The 24,916-nt window shown below is 45.1% G+C and overlaps 1 protein-coding gene across 1 annotated transcript in view; it reads right to left on the bottom strand.

The window, feature by feature from the left end:
- Window positions 1-24,916, bottom strand: part of LOC136837264 (synaptic vesicle glycoprotein 2B-like) — a 406,633-nt gene that overhangs the window by 301,450 nt on the left and 80,267 nt on the right. Inside the window, 1 exon segment of the mRNA XM_067102003.1 lies at window positions 19,298-19,459. Within this exon segment, the coding sequence (XP_066958104.1) occupies window positions 19,298-19,459 (162 nt within the window).

The following is a 24,916-nucleotide window of genomic DNA, read 5'->3' as shown; positions in this document are numbered from 1 at the left end:
ACTTTCAGCCATGTTAAAACATTTTCAAAAGAAGCATGCCTCACAAGAGTTGAGGCCCCTCAAGTGGGGCGTGACCAAGGTCCTTGCCAGCCTGAGACGGATGCCCTATGAGCCCCTTAAGAAGGCATTGGACCATGACCTGATCCTTTGGACAGTTTTCCTCTTGGCCTTTTGCTTGGGACCTGTGGTAGCTGCCCAAGAGGTTGTGCAGTCACCTGAGCTCCACATTTGGACAGAGTCAGTATATGCAATGTATCTTGGTCTGGCATAAGTCTGGAGGTGTGAATGTGGAATTACTGGATTCCCTTCCTCAATTTTTTTTGGGAGCAACATCAGGGACCAAGTACTTGCTGGCTGGAGTCAGACTAGTTACAGGTCAGTACACTCTGGGTATCCTTTCCCTATTTGTGATAGGGTAGCGTCACCCTTGTCCTCTCTCCTATAGGGAGGGAGAAAGTCACACAGTAGAGTTTAGTCCTGAACCTTTTACTTGTAATAATTGGAACTCAGTTGCCTTCCATGATTCTCTGAAACATTCCCTGCATGCTATAGAAGGAGCACTCAGGCCCAGGGTCCTACTACTCTTGCCAGCCATTTCCTCAGACCTGTAGGAGGTTACAGGAGCCATGTCTTCCTCTGCTTGCATGGGAACTGGGATCGTGTCAGTTCCATGGTAGCTTTTAACTCCAGTCAGTTGAAGGGCACTGACCTCCTACCCAGGGGTAAGTCTCCTATGTAAAAGGTGATGGTTTGTATTGTTGTAGGAACAAATAAATTTTGAGTGCAAATATGTATTTTTCCAGAGTAACCATCCAGAGCCTTTTATATTTTGGTCCCAACTGAACCATGAAGGCAATGGTTGGTGAGTGATACTCCCTCACTTACCCTAATCTCCACCTGGTTAGCTACCCTGTTACCAGGTTTTGACCAGTTTCCAGCTCACAATGAAAACTATAATGTAAAAGGCTGTGATATTTATACCTAGGAAAATGCAGATTTTTTGTTCAAAATTTGTTATATGTACTGTAATAGCATAAGCTGAAAATAATGAATAAATTGTGTGAGTATGTATGTGTTAGGAGATTTTTCTTGATATTGTGCATGGTCATGTAAATGATATCCTCAAAGTAATAAATCATGAGATAATGGTAAATAATGAGATAATGCCAGTGTTTTTTCCCCCTGAATATTTTGTTTAAAGTGTTGCAGAGCATTTTGGAGGTTTAATTATTGCACCGTAATTATTTTGCTTCTACCAATGATTTTTGAATGACTTTTCAGGGTGTCAACAAATCGTACATGGGAGATAGAGTCATCAAGATAACTGACAGATCATATGGAAGAGATTATTATGAAATTCGTGAATTCCAGGTAATTACAATTTGTTCCGACACAATATACAAACCCTTGGTCCTTTACATTAGGAGATACTTTCAGGCGTAGGCTGGAAACATTGTTAAACTTCTTTGAACAAGGTGGTTAGGGCAGTAACTACTCCAGGTAGGCGGGGATACTCCGCTCGCCCGGGATGTAAACATCTAGTTTATTTTCGCCCGCTTCAGCCATTGCTGACGATTCGCTCTCTCTGCTGACTGTCGCTGTTCCCTTCGGTGGGATCTTTTCTGTATTTTTGTTTATATATTGGCGCGGTGTTTGATATTTGCAATACAAACCCACGATTTGTGATAGATCTTGTGTAAGCCGTCTTTCCCGCCTGTGTCTTGGTTTGATTTGGCTGAAGGGCATAGCTGGAGTAGCGTAGCCATGGTAATGCTTCTCCAGCGGCCCTTACTTAATGACTGGAGGCGCCCTGTACTTTCTGGAATAGTTTAGACGCTTTTCTTTCACTTCCTTACATCCATTGGGATGTAAGATTAGTCCCTTCTGGGCTTCCGCCTCCGTGTGTGTAGCATCACCTCTTCCTTCTTATGCTGAGTGCTCACGCCCGCGCTTAGAGATTTGGCGGGCTGAGTGGAGGTTACGGGCGTCGATGTTCTGGCCTATCGGCGCCTTGGTGGCCTCCCCTCTGTTCTTTTTTCTCTTCCCATAGGTTCTTCCTTCTCTTCTCCTGCCCCTTCGCCGCTTCGCCGGGTGAAGACACATCGGGAGGGGGAGGAGCGAGTAACCCTCGTCTGGAGTAATTCTCCACGCTGCCAGGGCTGTGTCCCCTTGTAGCGGAGAAGCCTCCCCACTAATCTTATTTGTTTTTTCTTTCAGGTTGACAGTGAGTATTGCAGAGACAGCAGAAGTTGGCTGGATATCATATATCAAGAATATCTTGCATGAAGCAGTCCCACTTTCATTCAGTGATGCTTCGATCTGGCCCACAATACCTGATTAGATGACATATTACCACGTCGTACCAGCCTGACTCTGTTCCCGCTTCATGTAGTTCGGATCGCTGTCATTGCTGGTTTTCATGTGTATGCTGTTGCAATGCTTCCTGCGTATCTGTGGTCTATCTGCTCCTGCTGTTCCCTGTGTTTTGCTCGTGTCAACTCTATGACAGTCTTGGGGCTGCTCTCCTGGTCTCCTGCCGCAGCCGCCCTGATCGCTCCTGTCGATGCTGGTGACTTTCAATGACACTTTGTCTGTTGCATTAGCTCCTGCCTTCCAAACAGCTAACGTAGCTCCTGCATCGAATGTCCTGATGGTGCCCGCTTTTTCTCCTAGTGGTCGTGCCTGGGGCCACTTCCGTTGTGTTCCTGACTGCTGCCATCCTGTAGAAGACGTGGGCGTGAAGGGAAGGAAGTCGCCTTGTGGAAGTGACGTTCCTGGCTGTTGCATAGCTCCTGCTCTCCGAACCTTTGCCATAGCTCCTGCATCGGCTGTCCTGATCATTCCTGCTGCTTCTGGAGGTCGTGCCCGGGTCCGCTTCTCATGCCTCCTGCCAGCTGCCCCAGAGGTTACCGTGGCGTCCATCCTGTAGAAGATGTCAGCGCGAAGACTGCAGCGGTCCTGTTGGAGGTGATGTTCCTGGCTGCTGCAGTGCCCTGCCCTCCGAACTGCCGCCGCAGCTCCTGCATCGGCTGTTCCGATCATGCTTCTCCTGGTAGGAAGGTCCTGCGCGCCCGCTGTGTTCCCGCCGACTACCCTGGAGGTTACAATGTTTCGCGGTCGTTCATCCAGTGAAGATGTGGGAGTGGAGATGAAGGTTGTCCTGTGGATGCCGTCTTTCATCTATCTTCGTTTTCGTCTGCTACAAGCCTTCCTTCCTCTCTCTGAGGTCCTGAGGTCCTGAGAATCGGACAGACTCCATCGGCCAAAGGATGATGCTGTTTCTTCCCTTGGATGCCCTGGGGACATCTAGGACCGCTTCCTTCCGGAGGAGGCAGTGGGTCTCCGTTGGCTCTCTTCCCGAATCGGGTTAGGGAACCTGATTCGCATAGCCGCGGGTTTTGTGTTTTGAAAGCCGCTACGCAGACCGCCTATGCCTCGCTCCGAGTCTTATCCGCCAAGATGGGGCTACTGGGCGCCGTCAGCAGCTGCTTCGAAAGTGCTCGAGATTCTATGGAATATCGGTAATCCCGATCTGGTCTGGAGAGATTTTCCGCCCAGTCCTGGAGCAGTGCGAGGAGCGGCCGAGGCACCCAGGTGTCTCGGTTCCTCTTCCTGCCAGCACCGCAAGCGCTCCCCGAGTGTTTGCCAGTGCTCGGTCGGGTTCCCAGCCTGGTGTCTCGATCCTCTCGGTTCGAACACCAGAAGAAGCAAGGAAGAGATTCACTTTGGGAGTCCTGCGACTTCTAAGAGACTGACTCTCTTCCGAAGACAAGGCTGATTCGCATTTTCCTGTGGATTCATGCTTCGGGGTCGCGACAGCTGCCGCCTCGAGGCTATTCCTCGTTGCCAACTTGGAAGTCTGCATCTAAGACTGGTTCTGTGCTTCTTGGCTCTTTTTAATCTATTAGGTATCAAGCAGCTGCCCTGATTTCGAAGTCTTCGTGGTAGCTCGAATTTGAATCACGAGCGCTTCCTTACGTAGAGGCATAGGACGAGAAAAGTGCCGAGACACCCAGGTGTTCGAAGCCGTCGAGACACCAGGTGTCTGGTTGCCGGGATGCTCCAGGTAGACACCCAGGTAAATGGTCGAGACACCCAGGTGTCTGCTGTCGACGCCCAGGTAGACACCCAGGTGTCTGGTTGCCGACGCCCAGGTAGACACCCAGGTGTCTGGCTGCCGAGACACCCAGGTGTTGGTCGCTGACACCCAGGTGTCGTGTGTACCATGACGCCAGGTGTCCTCTGATTTCACCCGCCTAGCTGCCTCTCGGCTGTTCGGGCGGGCTTCGCTCTGTGTCTCGAACTTTTAGGGTTTGAGCATGCAAGATAGCAGACACAGAATTCTCATGAACCTTTCTTCGAGCGGCTCGACTGGCCTCGAAGGAGTTTAGGAGTTCGGAAACTAGCAATTGTTCACAGCAGACGAGTCTGGCATGCCCAGTTATGAGTCTGGCCTGGCTCGGCTCATTTGGTTTGCCAGACTGGCTCGCTCGACCGACCGGCTTGCCAGGACTGGTTCGGCTCAATTCTGACTGCCGGCCAGACCGGCTTGGTTCGCTTCGCCTCGCTCCGCCTCACCTGCCTCCCAGTCTGCCGCATACCGACCAGCTGGATCGCTGGGGTTTCTCATGATCGCTTGGCTTGGCTCGCCCTACTCGGGTTTTTTCCGACATTCGGCCCTCGCCTATGCCCGAGTGAACTTTTTGCTTCCCAGGAGCACTTTGCCACGGCATAGGTGTGCTTTTCTTTCCCGCGGTGGCAGTAATCTCCTTCGTTGATTATTGTTGACGGTCCGCTCCCGCTTAATATTCTGGCAGGACAGGTAGGGCTACTTCTTTCTCCTGACCTGTTCTCTTCTCCTTCGTTGTTCCGAGAGGAGCTAGACGGACAGAGAGAGTCTGACGAAATTTTCTTTTCAGAGTTCGCTGCCTGGCGACTTTGGGTATCGGCCCCGATTCTCTCGTATTATAACCAGGTAGCTGAGAAGGGTTTCATGGGATCTGTCAAGGTCTCCTCCAAGGGAGAAGTACAGGGGTTTTCACGATCGGAACAGCGAGGGTCTTCCTCAAGTAATGATCGCCGTTCTTGGGGAACCGCTGATTCGCCGGGCGCGATCCCCGGGACAGGACCACGGCTCCAATGAATAACCTTCACTTGCAACCCTTGCAGTTTCCGAGGGGCCGAGAATGTCAGACCGCCGCGTCCCAGACTTCCGAGAAGCCGCTCTCGACCTGATGGATTCTTTCGATGGAGTTAATTCAGGTCGAAACACCAATCTTCCGACTTCACCGCAGAATATGGAATTATTCTTTGCCTCGGAGGAATTCGCGACCACTGTGTTTTTTGGGCGCAATTCTGGTGCTAAGAAGAAGGACTTGTCCCAATTCGGATCTCCAGCTCAGAAGTCCCGAAGTTGGCTCGGACTTTGGGAACGAACCTTTACTTGGTTCTGCCTTTCTCTTTCAGAGATTTGCCAGATACCCGGTAATCAAGGTTCCCACTCAGGCACTGCTTTGTCCTTTAGGCAATGTACAAGAATTTTGGGTCTTAGTCATTTCAACTCGACCTGGGTCTGCCAGCCCACCTCAACTCCTAGCTAAGTCCTAGGCTTCAGAAGAAGATTGCAACTGCTGGGATGCCTGGACAAATGATGCTTATCGAAGTCTGGAGCTGGCAGCAACATTGCCGTGACCTGGGAATGGATTCTTCAGGAGAAGTATCTAATTCTCAGGTCTCGGCAATTTTTTTCCATCGATCTCTCATCCCACCACCTCCCCGTGCTCCGATTCGGGAAATGCCAGCCGGTTAGAGCTAATTGTCTGTTTCTCGTCATCTTGCAGAAGCTCCCATGGTGGAAAATGGAAGTCTGCTTCCTTTCCTCGCATTTCTCTTCGAGGTATGAGGAAAGAGTTAGGTTAATGCTTGATTATAGGAACTCTAATATGCCTTCATATTTCCTCAAATCTTGTGTCTACTCACAGATTCATTACAGGTTGAGGAATAGGCGCACACTGGTAAAGACCTGTCTTGAATTTGTGCGACCAAGATGATTAGTACCTTCCGTCACCGTCCTGGGCTCAGGGCAGCCTTTGGCCGTCCGAGAATCCAGGATGGGTTTCATGGCACTCACTGGCTCATTGAACAATAAAACCACAGTAGTGACTTTTGTCGACAAACAGGAGGCAATCGCTTTTCCCTGTTTTATCTCGACATTTGAAGGTACTGAGTGTTGTCTCTATTGCACACTCGACAGCTCAATTAACCAGATGCATCCTGGTGGGGATGTATTGCAGGGCAAGCTCTGGCCTCGGGTTTGGAGTGATCGACAGAACATGCTGCTCACTTTCTTCATGAAGACTCATACAGAGATCGTTGACTGGAGAAATCCCTACCGCCCTGTTGCCTCCTGCACACAAGTCAGCAGTAAGCCGCCTCATACCAGACCAGGGGCCGCTCTGTTGAGCATGCTGTCTTTTGCAAAACCTGATATCAACGTTTTTTCCTCCTCGCATTTGCCCGTTTCGCTAGGGGTTCACAAACATTGCTCACCCCGAAAGTTACAGACAAATACTCTAAAGACTTCCCTTCTTCCGACCTTACTGCCGAGGCATCGAGAAGAATTCCGCTGACCCATCATCCTGTGCAGCTACACAAGCGGTTTCGCAGTACATCCTGTGTGTTCAGGACTGAGACTTTCCAGCTTCCTGCAAGCACAGGCTTTCGCTGGAGCCGCAACGGATATAGCTGATATCCCTTGAAGTCCTCTGCAACACTATCCCAGTGACTGATCCGCTCGCTGGTGGTGTCATTGTCAGAACTTCTTCCGGTCAGTTGCTCACGTCTGGACTTCTCGTCTTTCTCCGCCGAGGGGCTGCTTCTCTCCCTTTCAGTTTTGAAGAATGTAGGCCCTGCGACTCCGTCTTCTATCTGAAGTGGCCTTCGCCTCCTTAGTCGAGAGTTACACGGACGAAGCTTCTTCAGTCATGCTGTCCCAGGGAACTGTTTCCTGGGTGGCATGCGACTCTCGTTTAGGGTTCCTGTCCGTGCTCTGCACGCGCCCTACGAGAGTCGTCGGATAGAGATATGCCCTCTTAGGTCCATCTCTCATCTTACCCTGGCCTTGGCGTAGAAGATGGAAGAACAGGGTGGGGATCATCCTTCGATATTGTAGGTGGACCTGAAACCATTGGCATCGATCGTCGGTTCGAGTCCTTCTTGTTCCTCCTCCTTGGACTTTGTATCGATGATCCAGACTACCCGTTACTCTGTCCTATTGGGAGCTGTGGTACTCTTCCGAAAGGTTTGACATTCCTAACCTGGATGTCGCAACGCCGCCAGCAATTGTCTCTCCCAAGGAAGAAGTGTCTATGACACATCTTCCTCCTGACTTGTACAATCAAGGAGGTACTTGGCAGCTGATGACGACGATACCGGCACCTTTCACCTGAGAACTCACAAAGTCGATGGCTTGGTCCATCCCCTGCATTCGAAGAATATCGGCACCACAGGAGCTGAAGGCGGTGTGTGGCCCCAACAGACTACCTTCACCTCCTCTACCTGGGCGGATGTTGCACACAGTCCTTGGACACTTTTTCATTGGGTCCTGTGGTATGTTCTGTAGCTTATCCAGCCTCAACGGGACAGGATTGGATCTCTATGTTGTATCACGGCTGTGATGGGGAGAATGGAGGTTGGCACTGGCCCTCTTCTTTCTCCCCATCCTGGCCTCTTCCCACGGGCAGGAGCGACATGCCGTTACAAGCTGGACCGCGACGAGGCAGATAAGCACATAACAGGAGCTCCCATTTATTTCCGCTCAGGTTAATAGAAGCAACCCCACCCTTCCTCTTGCAAGGGGAGGAAGGGAGACCATGACTATGAGACAACCCAACGCTTGTATTTGCCTTATTGTCATCCACGCCAAATTCTTCCCAGCCTACTTTGCATGAACTGACGCTTCCTTCATGCAAAGGGACCCACAAGTCTGACAACTGGATCCTAGCGCTTTCACAACTCCGATCTTTTGTCAGGAGGGCAGTTTTTCCCTTCCTCGCTCTCACAACCAGGAAGGGAAGACAAGGTGGTGAACTCCAGTCAGTTCAGAGAGACTTTCAGATTCCTCCTCCAATCAGTGAATTCTAATGTAAAGGACCGAGGGTTTAGACATTGTGTCGGAACAAATAACAATTCTTTAAAGCAATTGTATTTTTCCTAACTATACAAACCTTGAGGTCCTTTACACTATGCCCACCTCATGCCACCCCCTCAATCTGTACCTGGGCCGAAAGGCAAACTGAATGTTTGAGATCCGGCAGGCTGGTATCCCCGCTCACTGGGAGGTAGTTACTGCCTAACCAACTTGTTCAAGAGTTTAACGGCCGTTTCCAGCCTACGCCTGAAAGTATCTCCTAATGTAAAGGACCTCGGGTTTGTATAGTTAGGAAAAATACAATTTACTTTAAAAATTGTTATATCATCATTTTTAATGCTTTAGCTAGTTGGTATAAATGGAAATGTTAGTAGCAGGTATGAAATTGCATCACATTGATGATCAGGTTGTGCCAGTGAATCCATATCTTTTTTATTCTATTACCACTGTATTAATGTTCACCAAGGATAACAGTGCAACCAACACCACTATTTGACTTTGATCCATCTGTATAGATCTTTGTATAATTAGCATGGGTAACATTGTGCTCTAAAGTTTTCCCCCTAATCTATTCTTCAGTGCAGTCCTTTTTTTTAAACAATTTCCTACATACTAATGCTTCTGGAATAAGCCATGGAGGATTTACACGGTATTCTACTTTCAGGACCTTCTGGGATTTGAGATGATTATTCCTAACATCCCCATTCAGTTGAATATGGGATGGTTTAGAAGCTCTTGTACAAGAAAAACTTCTAGAGTCTGTCTCCTTTAGTACCTGAAAGGAGGGATTTTTGGGAGCTTTTCACTCTAGCCACGTATCGCAACCCTAGCTCTTGCCTTCTTAGATCAAGGGGAAAATGATCAGTATCAACATACTGTACTGTATATGCTTTCAACAGGCGAAGTTCTAAAAGCCCCTGAGCATATTCTCAACCCCATGTTGTGTACAACATACAGTTCCTTCAGCTTGGTTTTACAAGCTGAGGAATAAATATGACAGCCATAGTCTAGCTTAGATTGACATAGAGAGTCATATAGCCTCAGAAGGGATTTCTTATCAGCCCCCCAACTAAATCCAGAAACAATCTTTAAAATATTCAAAGACTGTTTAACATTAATCTTTAGGGCATTTATGTAGCTGGCCCATGTTAATTTATGGTTTATAGTCATCCCCAGAAATTTTACTTCATTTTCATAAGGAAGGATGGACCCTTTTAACTAAGTGTGGGAACCTCTTCCACATGCCGGCACTGGCAAATCTTACTGCAACTGTTTTGGAAGAGGAGAATTTAAAACCATTCTCATCAGCCCACTTAGTAATAGCATTAATAGACCTTAGCAAATGTTTACATACTGGCAAGGAATCATATCCTGTGCAGTATATTGCAAGGTCATCAACAAAAAGCGAGCATTTAACAGGAGGCGAGATTTTTTCAACCACACTATTTATTGCCACTGAAAAGAGTGTTACACTTAAAATGCTTCCTTGGGGAACTCCTTCCTCCTGCATAAAAGTTTGGGAGAGGGAGTTTCCCACTCTTACCTTAAAAAGTCTGTCTGTTAAAAAACAGGGTTTGATGTACGAAAAACCTATTTTTGGTAGTCACTGTTGAGTCCTCAAGAGTTACCTTACATGGTCTACCAGAGCTCCATGGTGACCAAACTAATATCAAAGAATTCTCTTCTAGTTGGTCTTTTTGGCCAGGTATTGTGGTCTAATGATTAACATTATAACACATGGTGGAGTATATAATGGACTCAAAGATAAGAGGGCATAGTTTCCTTAGCTTCAGCAAAAGCTGAACCCAGTTTTTCCAATGTCAAAAGAACCTGCAAGAAAAAGAAGTGACTATTGCTATAGCATGCGCATCACCCTCTTGTTTACAACTGGGCTGTTAAAAGACCAAGGAGCCATTACTATCTGTTGGTCAATGCAGGTTGATCCCTTGCCCAAATCCCATGCCTTTTTTCAGGGCATCAGTGGGAGGTTTTGAGGACTTAACAGTGACAAACAAAAATAGGTTTTTCCTATGTCAAAACCAGTTTTTTTATATCGTAGTTGCTTGTTTCATCCTCAAGAAGCTTTACAAAGAAACTGACAGGTGACAAAAGAGGCTTAAGCTCTCATTTTTTTTAAATCCCAACACCCAAAAGGAAATAACATTTCTGGTCCAAGGTCAAGCCACAGATTTCAAGTCCCATTCTTTATTCCAAATACTCTTCAGGTTTTGATATCAAGGAACATGAAACTATACACAAACTTATGTTTTAGGATGTCGTTCTTCAGTGGCTTACCTAAGCATGCTGGGCTTGGTTGCAGTACTGTCGCCCCTCTCCCAGTGATAGTTAGCATACTCACCGTCAATAAGACCCCTGGTTTTCTGCTGTAGCACCTAGGGGTTAAGACTAACCATGCCACCTACTAATACACAGTATAGTTGAATTTGTTCGAGCATGTGGCAATAATTTATCTGATGACCACCCTGTACATTTGGAGACTTCTTCAAAAGAGACATTTCTGAAGAAGGCCAACAACACACTTACTTTCTCAACATCATGTGACCAATGAAAGGAGTGTGGATTTGCCTTTTTAATGAGAAACACTACAATCATTCTCAGCCTTTGTAGGGAGAGTGGTTAGTTTGTGCTAGGGTGCAGGAAAATAGGACCTTCTGGGATGTTTGCCATGACTTCTAGGTAAATCTTAAGTGCTTGAACCAGGCATAATGTCTTGTCTGCTAAATTGAGTTTTCTCATAAGAATGGATTTCCTTTTTAAAGGATCCATATTCTTGGCCAGGAACGATGGGCCAGGGGATAATAATAAATGATGGTCAGCTATTTGCGTGATGCATTGTCCCCATCTAAGATAATCCAGTTCACTAATACAAGCCCCTGATGCTAATGCAATCAAGAACACCAGCCTTTTTAGCATGTGCAGGGTTGTGGTCTAAGCATTTATTGGGCCTGTTCACGAGTTCCCTGAATTGAGGGTTGATAGAAGTTGCGGTGTTAACGACGGGGGTATTCCGTCTGCACCTTGTTCAGGGACCAAAAATCGTCAAAAATTGAAAACCCTTTCAAGAGTGGGCCGTTTTGTAGAACAAAAGACTCTGAAGGGAAGTGACAATAAGCGGAAATAACTGGAGTCAATCCTGATCCATAAAGCAAGGGTTCCGTTAATGCAGTCTTGTATGCCATGACTGTTGTAACCGCAAGGCATTTGTCTTCAAAAGGGTATACAAGAAAAATAAAAAGTGTTTCTACATTAATCTCAACTGGGCTCTCAGTATGGATATAATCTAACCATATCTTCCATACGGACTGGTATTGCCGGATAGATGATGTCTGTAATTTTTGCACTAGGTACCTAGCAATGTTGGATGAGTAATTATCATGATAGATATTTTTAAAAAATCTATACGTGAAGGTCTCAGCTCAGAAACAAGGATGTATAAGAGACTATCCCTCCTATTGTCTGGGATAGAACAGTGGACGCTAGTGGAATTGATCTTTTTGTCCATTGTTGAGGTAATAGGAACCAATGCCTGTTTGGCCAATTTGGGGCTATTAAGTAAACTGTTCCTTTGAAGGTTAGAAGTTTGCTCAAAACCTTTGAAATCTGGGACAATAGAGGAAAAAGACATCATCTTCCCCTTGTTCCAGTCTTTAGGAAGGCATCTCATGCTGTTGCTTGACTGTCCAGGTTTGGAGACACATATATTAGGAGTGGTTGTCCAACATCCACTCTGTTGAGGCTGTCGTTTTCCTTGATAGACAGTCTGCTGTTACAATGAGACCCCCTGTGAGGTGAATTGCAGACATGTGCCACTTCCTTGCTTGCGCCATCCGAAGGATGGCTAGCATTACCATATTGAGAAGAGGTGAACGTGATCTCAACCTCTTGATGTAGGATATCGTAGTTATGTTCTCTCTCTTCTGGAGGTTTGAGTTTTTTGAGAGACAAAAAGACAGCCATCAGCTCCAGAAAACAGATATAAAAATTTCTGAGTAGTTGATCACCTCCCTGCCACCTGACGATCCTTCCAATGTCCTCCCAACCTGTCAACGAGGCATCTGTGTCTTTGTCACTCATACAGACGGAGGAGTCAGGGTGACCTGTTTTGCCAGAGATTCCTTCCGGATCCAAGGCCGAAGTATCTCCCCAACTCTTTTAATCCTTGGATGAAGTCGGTCTCTCATCTTTTTTCTTGCATGTGATAGCCAGAATTTGTTCACATTTTTAACTGTAATCTAAGTATTGGATCTATTACTGATGAGAACTGCAGCAGGCCCATCATACGTTCTGATTGCCATCTGGAAACTCTGGGCTGTGCAAAGAACCTTTTGAGGACTTGCCTTATTCTGTTTTGAGTATACAGTAATGGGGAGAGACAACAGACCGTGAAGAGTATCCCAACACAGTCCCAGCCACTGAAAGTGTCTGCTGGGCGTGAGGCAGGATGTTTTGAAATTTATTATAAAACCTTTTCACTGTACTGTAGTCTGTTGACTATTGCTCTTAGGTTTTTCAAGCACTCTTTTCTTGTGGGCCCCCAGATCTTTATGTTTGAGTTTGGGTATTAGTTGAATACCATTGCTAATTTTGTAAAATATTCTTTAGGCAATGTTTAGCCCAAAGGGCATGACTTTGAATCTGTACGTATCTTTTCCTATCCAGAACCTTAGAAAGGGGCGGAAGGGAACAGCTATAGGGATGTGCCAGTGTGCATCTTTCAGATCTATAGAAACTATCTGAGTCGCTTTTTGGAATGATTCAATGTACTTAGGCAACGGTAATTATCCGAAACTTTTGGCAAGCAATGTGCTTGTTCAATGTTGATTGGTTGAGGATCACTCTTCTTTTGGAGGAATCCTTTTTGAGGACACTGAACAGATGTACTTGGAGGCAAATATATGCATGTTTCTCTATGGGCCCCATTAACAGGGCCTTTTTGTACATATAAATAATGCTGTCCCCCCAAAGGGAAAACTTCCATTGTCTGTGATGTCATCGAAGCCAACCCCCAACCAATATAATTCCTCTTGGTATCTGCCTCCTTCTGCCTTTGCCTTTGATAGACATTCCAGGTGTTGTTTTTCCTTTTTCCCCCCTATAAGCACCAATGCTCTTGCAGTGGCCCAGGTATAAGCCAATCTGCCTGCTGGTAGTTCTGCCCCCACTAATGGGGGCTGATTTCCCACTCCAACCGTACTGGTGGACTTCCAGATAAAAGCCAGGAGTCCCACCTCCTAAAACCAGCAACCCACAATTCTGATGGGCTGATCCCCGGAGATGGTTCCACCCTCAAGATAGCAATGGGAAAAATCCCATCACCATCTCTTAGGTCCAAACCATATTGGGTGGCAACTGAACCACCACAACTCCCACAATTAGCTTCGAATGCGAACCCCTTCCAAAAAATGATCCATTCTCGGACTCACCTAAGCAGTAAAATTTTGCGAATGTGGAAATGCCCACGCCATTTAAACCAAAAACTACGTAGGATGATTCATCAGGACCCAGGCCCAAAGGTCAGGGTCCCTTAGCCCCTCACCTCGTCAAGGCATCCTACTCGAGGGGTGAGTCAAGGTTGGGTCAAAACGATATTTACTTTTTTTAGGTTTGCTCTAAACTGGAGCATAGGGTTCCAGTGTAATTGCACTAAGAATTTTTATACATTTCTAAACAGTTGTCAGAGGAAGTTCCAACGGTTGTCAACTGTGCTGAGTCACTACCACCAAAGGGCCCAGGGGTACTCGAATCTTTATTTTTACCTATCATACAGATTTGAGAGGGAGAAAAAAATTAACCTGAAAACCGACTCTGAAATGTCCACGTCCCTACCCTACCCCACAGGGGATGGCACAACATGATTAGAGTGGCCCAAGTGTAAGCCAAGCCCACTTGCTAGAACTGAGAGTATTCCATGAATATAATCATCCCCAGCCTAATCAAGTTATGGGCAAACCAGAAAGATTGCCCAGAGTCCTATCCCCAGAACCAGAAACTGTGGTCCTACCACAGTTCCCACTATTTGGCTTCGGATATAAACCTAATCCCAGCTATGATATCTTTTCCTATTCATCAGGTCCTATAAATTTTACAAAAAGTGAAAAATTCCACTAAATTAGTCCAAAGAACTATATAATAATATATGAGACTCTTGGACTCAAACCTGGGAACAAATTCCTGGGGATCAAGAGCCCCCTCACCACTTCAAGGTGGTCCCCCATTGAGGGGGGGGAATATGAGGGGAAGTCAAATAGGAATGAATAGTAGGGAGTGTTACAGGTGTAGAAGGACTGGGCATGTGAAAGTGGATTGCAGATGGGCCAATGGCGAGTGTTTCGGCAGTGGAAAGAAAGGGCATATGTTGAAGGACTGCCCACAAGCGGGAGCTGAAGTGTTTCAGCTGCAGAAGGGTAGGACATCGAGTAAGAGACTGCCATAGTGGCAGGAGTAGGAGAAAGTGGAAGTCGTTGGGAAACTGTGGAGTGAGTGGGCATTTTGCCAGGACATGTAAGAACCCTTGGAGCAAGCGTGAAGGATGTGGAATGGAGGGTAATGTGACGGAAGCCTGCTGTACCTAACCCCAACCCCAGGGAGACTAAGTGTGAAGGGGGTTTACTGTGGTGACCCCTCTGGTATGGAAGGGGTAGATGTGAAGTTGTTAAGGGAGAAGAAGGAAAAGGAGAGCAAAGAAATAGATATAAATTGGGGAGATAAACAGCTAGTGTTGGTGGAATGAAAGAGAAGGTCTAAAAGGAGTAGAAAGAGTAAGGGTATGTTAACCGGGTTATTTGGAGAGAGTACAGGTGATGGGTTGGTTGATTTTGAGGGGTTTGAGATGTCAGTAAGCTTGAAGAGTGAAAATACCCTTGCAGTGTTGTTTGGTGGTAGTGCGAATGAGGGTGTAATAGATTTTTGAGGGATGTGGAGGGAGTGAACTTGGAGAGTACAAGGAATGTGGACGAGGATAAGCACGATTTGGGTGGACTGGAAACAACACCGAGTCATGAGAAAGATGGTACGCACAGTGTGTGTGAGTTTCCTTTGAGTGAAAGTGTTGAAAGAGTAAGTGTGGCAGTGAGTGTGAGTGAGAAAGAGTTAGCACCACTAGAGAGTGAGAGTGAAGGAGTTTTGGATAACTTGAGTCGGAGCCTAGCAGAATTTAAGTGAGAGTACAGAAGAGATGATAGAAGCCTTGTCAGTTGTTAGTGAGGTTGAAGTAGATGTAAGTCTCCAGAGTTTGAATGTAGTTGATGTAAGTAGTTCAGAACCAAGACTGGGTGAGTCTAGTGTGGTTGGGGTAGAGGTGAGTGAAGAAGAGGTGGTGAATGAGAGGTCATGGACCCAAAGTCAAGGTCCAGTTCTGGAGTATAAACAGATAGTGAGAAAGGGATTTACAAAACAAAAGGAAATAAGATTTCCTTTATTTCAGTAAGGGGGAGTTTGGTGATAATATGGAAAATGGGTTTATGTGATTGAATTTTTTGTTGTCCTATTATATTTATTGTGTGTGTACATGTTGTTTATGAAAGTGTTGTTTGTCTGAGTATTAATCGTTATTTTTTCTTTTTTTTCCTTGCAGTTTGCCGAGTGTGTCAGGGTAGAGTGATTGCTCCCCTTCAACCCAATGTGTAAGTGGCTTAAGAAGGTAGCATACTTCCTTAGCAGAAGCTATTTGGGAGTAGTTATCTAATGATGGGAACTGTGGTGAAAAGTCTGTGTTGTTGTTGGCCTACCTTGTGGCTGTAGCATATGATGAAACAATAAAATGTGCAGAAGTTGATGCAGTGGATTAGAATATTAGAGAGGACAATTACTGTAGAAAAGCTGTTGCAAACAGAGGAAGGGATAAGGCAGAGAAGTGATAAGGAACACAGAGAATGTGAAGCTGCCAGATTGCAGAAAAGAAACAAAAACGCTTGGTCAGGCCACTCTTCTTCCTGTTCTCCCATACACGTCGCTAAACCCTAAAAGGTGCCGATCTCGACACACTTGCTGCAAAGAAAGTTCGACAGCAGTTGGAAAGGAGGAAAAAGAAAAAACTAGATGTCGATCTCTCCAGTAGGAAGAAAGATATCAACAAAATAATACTGGCTAATGGTGAGCAAGCTAACTCCCAATCTGAAGAAGTCTCAGAGACCAAAGTTGAGGGGAACACTATAGATTTAGGTTTAGGAATTAGGTTTAGGTTCTTTTGGGGGTTGTGGTAGTATTAAGTTAGGCTAAGTTAGGTAGAGGAGGATAAGTTTTGATGAACTCTAGTGATACAGTTAGGTAAGTTTCTGTTCTGCAGATTAAGATTTATGAATCATATGAAGGTTTTTTGATGGCCATTGTAGAATTAAGGTAATAAATTAGGTTAAGGAAAGTCAAGTTTCATTTAATAACATCCAAATCTGTTCCCATCATACTGCACTGCGTACTAAAAAAAAAAAAAACCCTACACTGTGAGCCATAACACAGGTGAAAACCCAAAATTGGACAACCAAGTCTAACCATAATACCTAAAGGAATATCCTAGGAGACCTACAGATAAGCACCAGAAAGCATGCAATTTTCAAGTCCACAGATGCTAAGAGTGCCCTTCTAGATAGAAAAACATACCAAGGCTACTGTTTTCACCTTAAAAGTTTCAACTGCAGGTAACAGGTCAGAAAACTGAGGTGGATAATGGGCTGCTTGCTCTAGATATGACACATGCCTCATTGAAGTCAAGCATATCAGATGTGCAAGGGGTTGCTGCCTTATCTTGCATGCCATGGATCATGGAGGCATGAAATGATATTACTGACAAAGTACAGGTATGCACCATGGCTCACACAGTAACAAAAACAGGAGTTACAGGTGTAAGGGCAACAAAAGAAGCCTCACACAGTGAAGAGAAGCCAAGGCTAGACAATTTAGGTGAAATGGTGACTTGTCAATCAATCCTGATCTTTTATGAGAGGTACTAGAACATCCACTATTAGAAACCAAGCTTAGCACCTGAGGAAGGCACGGCCAAAGCAGATGTAGCAAAATCCCTAAAACTTGATAGGGAGACATGAACGTTTACTCTCTAAAGAAGGTTAAGTGGGAAATCTATAATCACTACCACTGAGTAACATTCACAACCACGGGAGTAACTATGGTGCATTTCACCTTTGACAGACAAAGACTGATTTTCCAAGGTGCACAATGGGCCAAAAGATCTAGAAGAGGAAAGAATGCCTTTCCTTCTTGAAAAACAACTGGACTCTCAAGCACATTAACTTCTGGAGGTACGAGAAAACTGCCAAAGCAGGGCTTGCCTGAGGAAAGGAACTGGTGCAGCAAGAGTGGTAAAAAGAGAGCATGATGTGCACCTCAACACTCAAGGAAAAATATGACAAGCACCCATGAGATAGAGACCCACTACAATAATGGAGAGCAGAAATGCAATCCTCACAATCAGAGGGAGGAGTTAAATCATCTGAATACTCATCCAGAAGCTTATACAAGATTTGCTTTATCTGTCTATGAAAGGATGAAAACAGATAGCTCTGCAACCTTTGAATCCCAGGAGTTTTTGAAGCAGGAGTAATTTCAAAAGGGGCAGGCCTGGATGAGGTCGCAGCCGAGATGGTTAGTTTATGAAATGCTGAAGACATACTCGCATTAGCTAAACCCTCAGATTGGTCCGGATTATATATCTGCATGCTGCAAGTGCTACAAATTAAATGGGGGTGTTTCTATTCTAGATATAAGACTACAGCACTGTCAGTCAGAAGTTCCAATGCATCTACATTATGCCATAACTAATCAGTACTAGCAAAGGCCAGAAAATATTGGAAAAGATACAACTTTTACAAATACATTATCACAAAACTACAAAAAATATGATGGCTTTTCTAAGGCAATCAGTTTAGAGAAACCATTTTCTATGAGTCTATGCTTTTCATCACAGTGCTGCTGGGATATTGTATTTCCTAGGGTCACAGAAAGATGGTCAGCTGTAGCAGTTGTGATTCCTCTTTGGTTTCAAATCATGCCTTTGTGTTCATTCTTTGAGGGCTACTAAGTTGATGAATTAAAGTATACAAGCTACAAGGTACACAGGTATTTATGGCAGACTGTAGTTAGTGTACAAACACACAAAACAAAGTCACTACAACACCTTCTAAAAACATAACAAACATCTCATTGTCTCGAAGGGTGCGCCATAGCAATAACTGTAGCTTGGGAAGTGTACATGAAACAAACAGGTAAGCAATGTCTTTATCAAGACCACAGGTCTACCCCAAAAGCCAAATCAAAAGTCCTTCAAAGAAGGCATCGTGCTTACCCCATACAAAAATGGGAAAAGAAGCACGTTAAAAGAAGAAGAAGGGAAGTAGTTAGTGTACAAACAGGTGATCTTTAACTGAGCCTAATTCCTAGGGAATCGTGATATTCTTGGCTGTTGTGATAGGATAAGGCAGAGGAAGGAGGGGAAGTGTGGAGGGATTGGCTGATGTGTCTACCACTGGTGTGGCTGTGGTATGATGGCAATCTCTAGTGAGGGTGTGGTGCTCTCTCTCTCTCTCTCTCTCTCTCTCTCTCTCTCTCTCTCTCTCTCTCTCTCTCTCTCTCTCTCTCTCTCTCTCTCTCTCTCTCTCTCATCAGTTTGAATCAGCATCAGCTGGTTTCTTGTTTTTTCTTCTGGTTGTAGATGGAAAGGAATCTGGCTGCTTTTACCGAGTTTAATGCTTAGTAATAAATGTGAAACAATAAACTAAATATTGAATCTAAACTACTGATGATGAAAATTACTTGACTGAAAGAAAACGGTTGCAGGAAGAGCACCTGATACACATTTCAGATACTGATAAAAGTGAGTAAAGAAGCAAGTATAAGCAGGTAAAACAGTGGGTTCCTATGTTGGATGGATCTCTGATTTCTAGCTACAGCTTTACATATTTAAACAAATAATAGTTGCCCAATTAGTTTGTCATAACTGGGGCATTATGGTAAGTCATAAGTATAAGTAAATAAACAGGTTTGTATAATCCACACAACCATAGTATAATTCACACAACCAAACTGTTTTTGGATTCAAATTCCATATGACAGAATGGAATTACTTCATTTAAAGTAAACAGCACATTTTAAATAAAACAGATGCAACTGAAAACTTACCCACAAACACTAAGGCTACAAGCAACCCCTTATCAACAGATGTCATATGAAGATCACATTGAGCTGCTGGAAGAAGTATAGAAATGCACAAGATTTCTATTGCATCACTGGCATTTGCAAAGCCACCAACTCCAACCAACCAGTATTGGAATTTTCCATAACCTGAATTATTGAAAAAAATATTAGTTCAGATGTCATGAACTGCACTTAAGCAGTCCTAAAAGTTGTCATAATTTATGAAAAAACACCATCAGGTAAGGTGTATACAGTAATGCCAATACAGGCAGTCCCCAGTTATCAGCGGGCTCGGTTATTGGTGATCCAGTTTTATGGTGCTTGTCTAACAATGAAAATCAGCAATTTTTGGCGCCGAAAATCACCAATTTCCACTTATCAGTGCTGATAATTGGATATTGGCGCCGATACATACCTAACAGAGGCATCGATAACCAAAAATTGTCTGTTTTCGGCGCCAAAAAAGCACCAAAAATCGCCGACTTTCAGTTATCGTCATGCCATCAGAAAGGAACCCACGCTGATAATCAGGGACTGAATGTATACTAACATCTACTTAGTATTAGTACTGAAAGTTTTTTAAATGACATTTTAAAAATCAATTAGTTGAGTCACAATTCAAATTTAAAAAATCAGAATTTTTAAAAGTAAATTGTATTTTTCCTAACTATTCCAGCTTGTCTAGCAATGAAAATCAGCAATTTTCAGTGCTGAAAATCGGCCGATTTCCACTTAGTGCCAATAATTGTATATTGGCGCCGATACATACCTAACAGAGGCATCGATAACAAAAATCGGCTGTTTTCAGCGCCAAAAAAGCACCAAAAATCACCGATTTTCAGTTATCATCATGCCATCAGAAAGGAACCAATGCCGATAATCAGGGACTGAATGTATACAGTACTAACATCTACTTAGTATTAGTTCTGAAAGTTTTTTAAATGACATTTTAAAAATCAATTAGTTGAGTCACAATTCAAATTTAAAAAATCAGAATTTTTAAGAGTAAATTGTATTTTTCCTAACTATTCTGGCTTGTCTAGCGATCAAAATCAGCAATTTTCAGCGCTGAAAATCGCCGATTTCCAATTATCAGTGCTGATAATTGTATATTGGCACCAATACATACCTAACAGAGGCATCAATAACCGAAAACAGCCGATCTTCATTTATCTTCATGCCATCAGAAAGGAACCCATGCCGATAACCAGGGACTGAATATATACTAACATCTACATAGTACTGAAAGTTTTTTAAATGATATTTTAAAAATCAATTAGTTAAGCCACAATTCAAATTTAGGAAATCAGAATTTTTAAAAATAAATTATATTTTTCCTAACTATAAAAACCTGAGGTCCTTTACATTAGGAATTACTTATGGCAAAGCTGGACATGGCTGTTAAACTCTTGAACAAGGTGATTAGGCAGTAACTAATGTCAGGTAGGCAGGAATACCCGCCTGCCCGGATGTAAACATTCCAGTTTGCCTTTTGGCCCAGGTTCAGATTGAGGGGTGGCATGAGGCAGACATAAAAATGTAATGTAAAGGGCCTCAGGTTTGTATAGCTAGGAAAAATAAAATTTACTTTTAAAAATTGTGATTTGTTCCAACACGATGTACAAACCATTGGTCCTTTACATTAGGAAGACTCACTGGTTGGAGGGAGGATTCTGAGTAAGCCTCCTGAACTGACTGGAGTTCTGCACACCTGGGCTACTCCTGGTCAAAAGAGCGAGGAGGAGTACCGTGCCTCTGACATATTGATCGGAGTGTAGGAACTGCAAGATCAAATGTCAGATACTGGACCTTTAGCATGAGTGAGGACTGTAACTCATACAAAGTAGGCTGGCTGGAAAGACCCTAAGAGTTGGGGACAGTAAGGAAAACCTGAGATAGGGTTTTCCTTATTGCCAATCTCTCCTTCCTCCCCTTGCTAGAGGAAGGAGCAGAATTGCTTCTATGATTCTAGAAGAAAAATAGAACGGGTGCTCGATGTGTAGTCTCACCGCATCAGGCGCCAGATCCAGCAAGTATTGGCTCGAGTCCTGCTCTCATCCCGAAGGAGGAGAAGTAGGGGGATGAGGAAGGAGGAGGAGGAGGAGAGGCCAGTCACTCTTGGTATCCTTTTCACTTCCAGAACCAACACCTTAGGTGAGATGCTACTAGTCCTCTTAAAGGAGCTGGGTAAGAAAACACATCTTGTTGAGCAGCCACCACAGGACCAAGGAAAAAAGGTTCCAAGGGCCTGTGGGCAAGACCACAGGAAGAAGACATGAGTGTGGTCTATGAGACCACATCTTGCTTCCAGACTGACAGAAACTTCCAGAATGCGAGGGATGGACCAAGCCAATGACTTCGTGAGCTCTTAGGTAGAAGGTATCAGCATTGTCGTTGCCAGCTGCCAAGCACCTCGTTTGATCGCTTCACGAAGCCAGGAGAAAGATGTGTCCTTCGGCACTTCTTCCTTGGGAGAGATAGTACTAGCAAAAACATTGATGACATCCAGGTTGGAAATGTCGAGCCTTTTCGGAAAGTACCACAGCTCCCTAATAGGACAAAGTAGTGACTGATCTGGATCATCAATACAAAGTCCAAGGAAGAGGGGAAACTAGGAGTTGAACCTGATAATAGATGGCGATGGATTCAGAGTCCATTTACAACATCAGAGAAGGAGTCAAGCTATTGATCCCCTTCACCTGTTCCACCATCTTCTACGCCAAAGCTGGAGTGAGATGAGAGATGGTCCTAAGAGGGAACATCTCTGTCCGACGACTCTCATAAGGGTGCGTGCAGAGCAAGGGACAGGAAACCTAAAAGAGAGTCACATGCCACCCTGGGAACAGTTCCCTGGGACAGCAAGACCGAAGAAGCTCCTTGTCCTTAGCTAAATCTCGACTGAGGAGAAAAATGCTACTTCAGATAGAAGACTAGGTTGCAAGGGTCTACGTTCTTCACAACTGAAATGGAGAGAAGCAACCCTCGGCAGAGAAGACGAGAAGTCCAGACTTGAAGAGTGACTCTGACCCGAGAAGAAGTTCCGTCAACGACACCCACCAGCAAAGATTGATCCAGTCCCTGGGACAATGTTGCAGAGGACTTCAAGAACTATCCAGCTATATCCGTTGCCACTCGGCAAGAAAGCCTGTGCTTGCAAGGAAAGCTGGAAGGTCTCCCAGTCCTGAACACACAGGGATGTACTGCCTGAAGAACCGCTTCTTGTGTAGCTGCTCCAGGAGGTTGGGTCAAGCAAAACTCTTCTCAATGCCTTGGAAGCAGAGCTATCAGGTCGGGCGAAAGGTGAAGTCTTCCAGCATTTATCTGTAACTCGGGGTGAGCAATGCTTGTGAACCCCTAGCGAAACAGACAAATACAGAGGGAAAAACACAGATATTGTTTTTTCCCAAAAAGATAGCATGCCTCACCGTAGCGGCCCCTGGGTCTGATATGGAGGAGCAAGAAAACTACTGACTTTGTTATGCCAGGAGGCAACAGAAAGACAGTAGGGATCTCTCAGTTGAGCAGTCTCTTTGAGAATCTTCGTGAGGAAAAGAGTGAAGAGCACGTTTCATCCCAATCACTCAAATGCGAGGCCAAGCTCGCCTACCAATACATCCCCACCGGGAATGTTTCTGGCTAACAGAGCTATCGAGTGCTCTGCAGAGCACTTGAGTACCTGCAAATGTCAACAGATGAAACAGGAGGAAAAAAACGATTCCCTCTTGTTTGTCGACGTATGCCACTACTGTGGTTTTGTTGTTCAACGAAACCACTGGGCATTGCAAAACCCATCCTGAATTCTCGGAAGGCCAAAAGGCTGCCTTGAGTTCAGGATGTTGATGAGAAGGTACTAACTGTCTCGGTCACACACCTTCAAGACAAAGTCTTACATGTGTGCACTTATTCCTTGATTGGTGAATCCGGAAGTAGACACACAATGTGAGGAGGATATGCAAGCATATTCGAAGGTTCCTTCAATCAAGCATTAGCCTAACTCTTTCCTCACACTTCGAAGAGGAAAGAAGGATGGAGGACTGGAAGCAGACCTCCTTCATTCTCCACCATGGGGAAGCTTCTGCAAGATGACAGGATACCAAGACAATTAGCTCTAGCTGGGCTGGCATTTCCCGAATCGGGAGCATGGGAGAGGAAGCAGGGTGGAAGTCTGATGAAAAGAATTGCTGATGCCCAAGGGAAATAGATACTTCTCCTAAAGGAATCCATTCCCAGGTCTCAGCAATGTTGCTGCCAGGTCCAGAGACTCTATAAGTATCATTTCATCCAGGCATCTGCAGCAGGAGAACTTCTGCCCGGTCGATACTTCTTTCTCTCTTCCCTTCTGCCCTCCTCCCTTAAGGAAAAGAGGATGGAAAGAGACACAGTTATGCGCACTTTCCCAGATTCGCACTTTCCCAGAAGGGAACAAGAGGGAGGCTGGCTTGAACTTAATGTCGAGCCAAGATGGCTAAGACCCAAAGGTCTTGGCCACTGTCCAAAGAACACAGCAGTGCCCTGGTATGAACCTTGATTACCACAGTATCTGGCAAATCTCTGAAAGAGAAAGGGAGAACCAAGTAAAGCTTTGTTCCTAAGGGTCGAACCAACTCGAAACTTACGAAGCCGGAGATCCAAATTAGGACAAAGTCCTTCTTAGCACCAAAATTGCTTACAGAATGCCATCTGGTATAGGAAGACCCACCCCTGGACAGGACCAGTCTCCAGAAGGTAGGGTTCTTTCCAGGAATGGTCGTATCCGAGGAAAGAAAGCCTAAAAGTGAAGGATCATGGATCCATCAGGAAACTGTCTGGAGGGAACCAGCAGATGTCCTCCAAGATAGCCGGCAAGGAGAAGCGGAGAGAGAACCCAGTCCAGGTGAAGCAGAGTTAGAACAACCTGCAGTGGGCAAGACCCTCCGAGGTAAGAAGAATTAGTACTTTGTCGAGGCAGGGGAGGAGCTTGGTGTCTCAACCTGAATGAACTCCTTGTCCGAAGAAAAGTATTCATCTGGTCAAGAATGCTCTCACGAGCAAGGACCATGGCGGCCCCCGAAACTCTTGGCCCCTTCGGGAACTGCAAGGGTTGCGAGTGATGAAGAGTATTTATTGGGGGAGCCGTGGTCCTGTCCTGGGGATCCTCGTGCTGGCGAATCGGCGCAAAGTTCTCCAAGAAACGAGGGTGATTACATACTTGAAGAGGAAGACCCTCACTGCTTCCGAAGCATGAAACTCCTGTACCTCTCTCCTTGGAGGAAGACCTTGACAGATCCCAAGAAAACTTCCTCGGCTACCTGGTTGTACTGCAAGACAATCAATAGACCAACACTGAAAGCACGCCAGGCAGCTGAACTCCGAAGAAAGTCAAATTCGTCAGAGCGCTCTCTGTCCATCTCGCTCCTCTTGGAACAACCGAGAGGAAAAGAGAACAGGTGAGGGCAAAGAGTACCCCTACCTGGCCTGCCAGTAAGACCAGCAGGAGAGGCACACCATGAGCGATAATCAACCGAAGAAGATTATTGCCACAATGTGGGGATGAAGAGTGCTTGTATCATGGCAAAGTGCTTTCCTGGGAAGAGCAGCAAATTCACTCAAACAGTGCCGAGAACC

The sequence above is a fragment of the Macrobrachium rosenbergii genome, chromosome 58 (genome assembly GCF_040412425.1).
Source record: "Macrobrachium rosenbergii isolate ZJJX-2024 chromosome 58, ASM4041242v1, whole genome shotgun sequence".
Classification (NCBI taxonomy): Eukaryota; Metazoa; Arthropoda; class Malacostraca; order Decapoda; family Palaemonidae; genus Macrobrachium; species Macrobrachium rosenbergii.
This window is presented reverse-complemented; position numbering and strand designations above follow the sequence as displayed.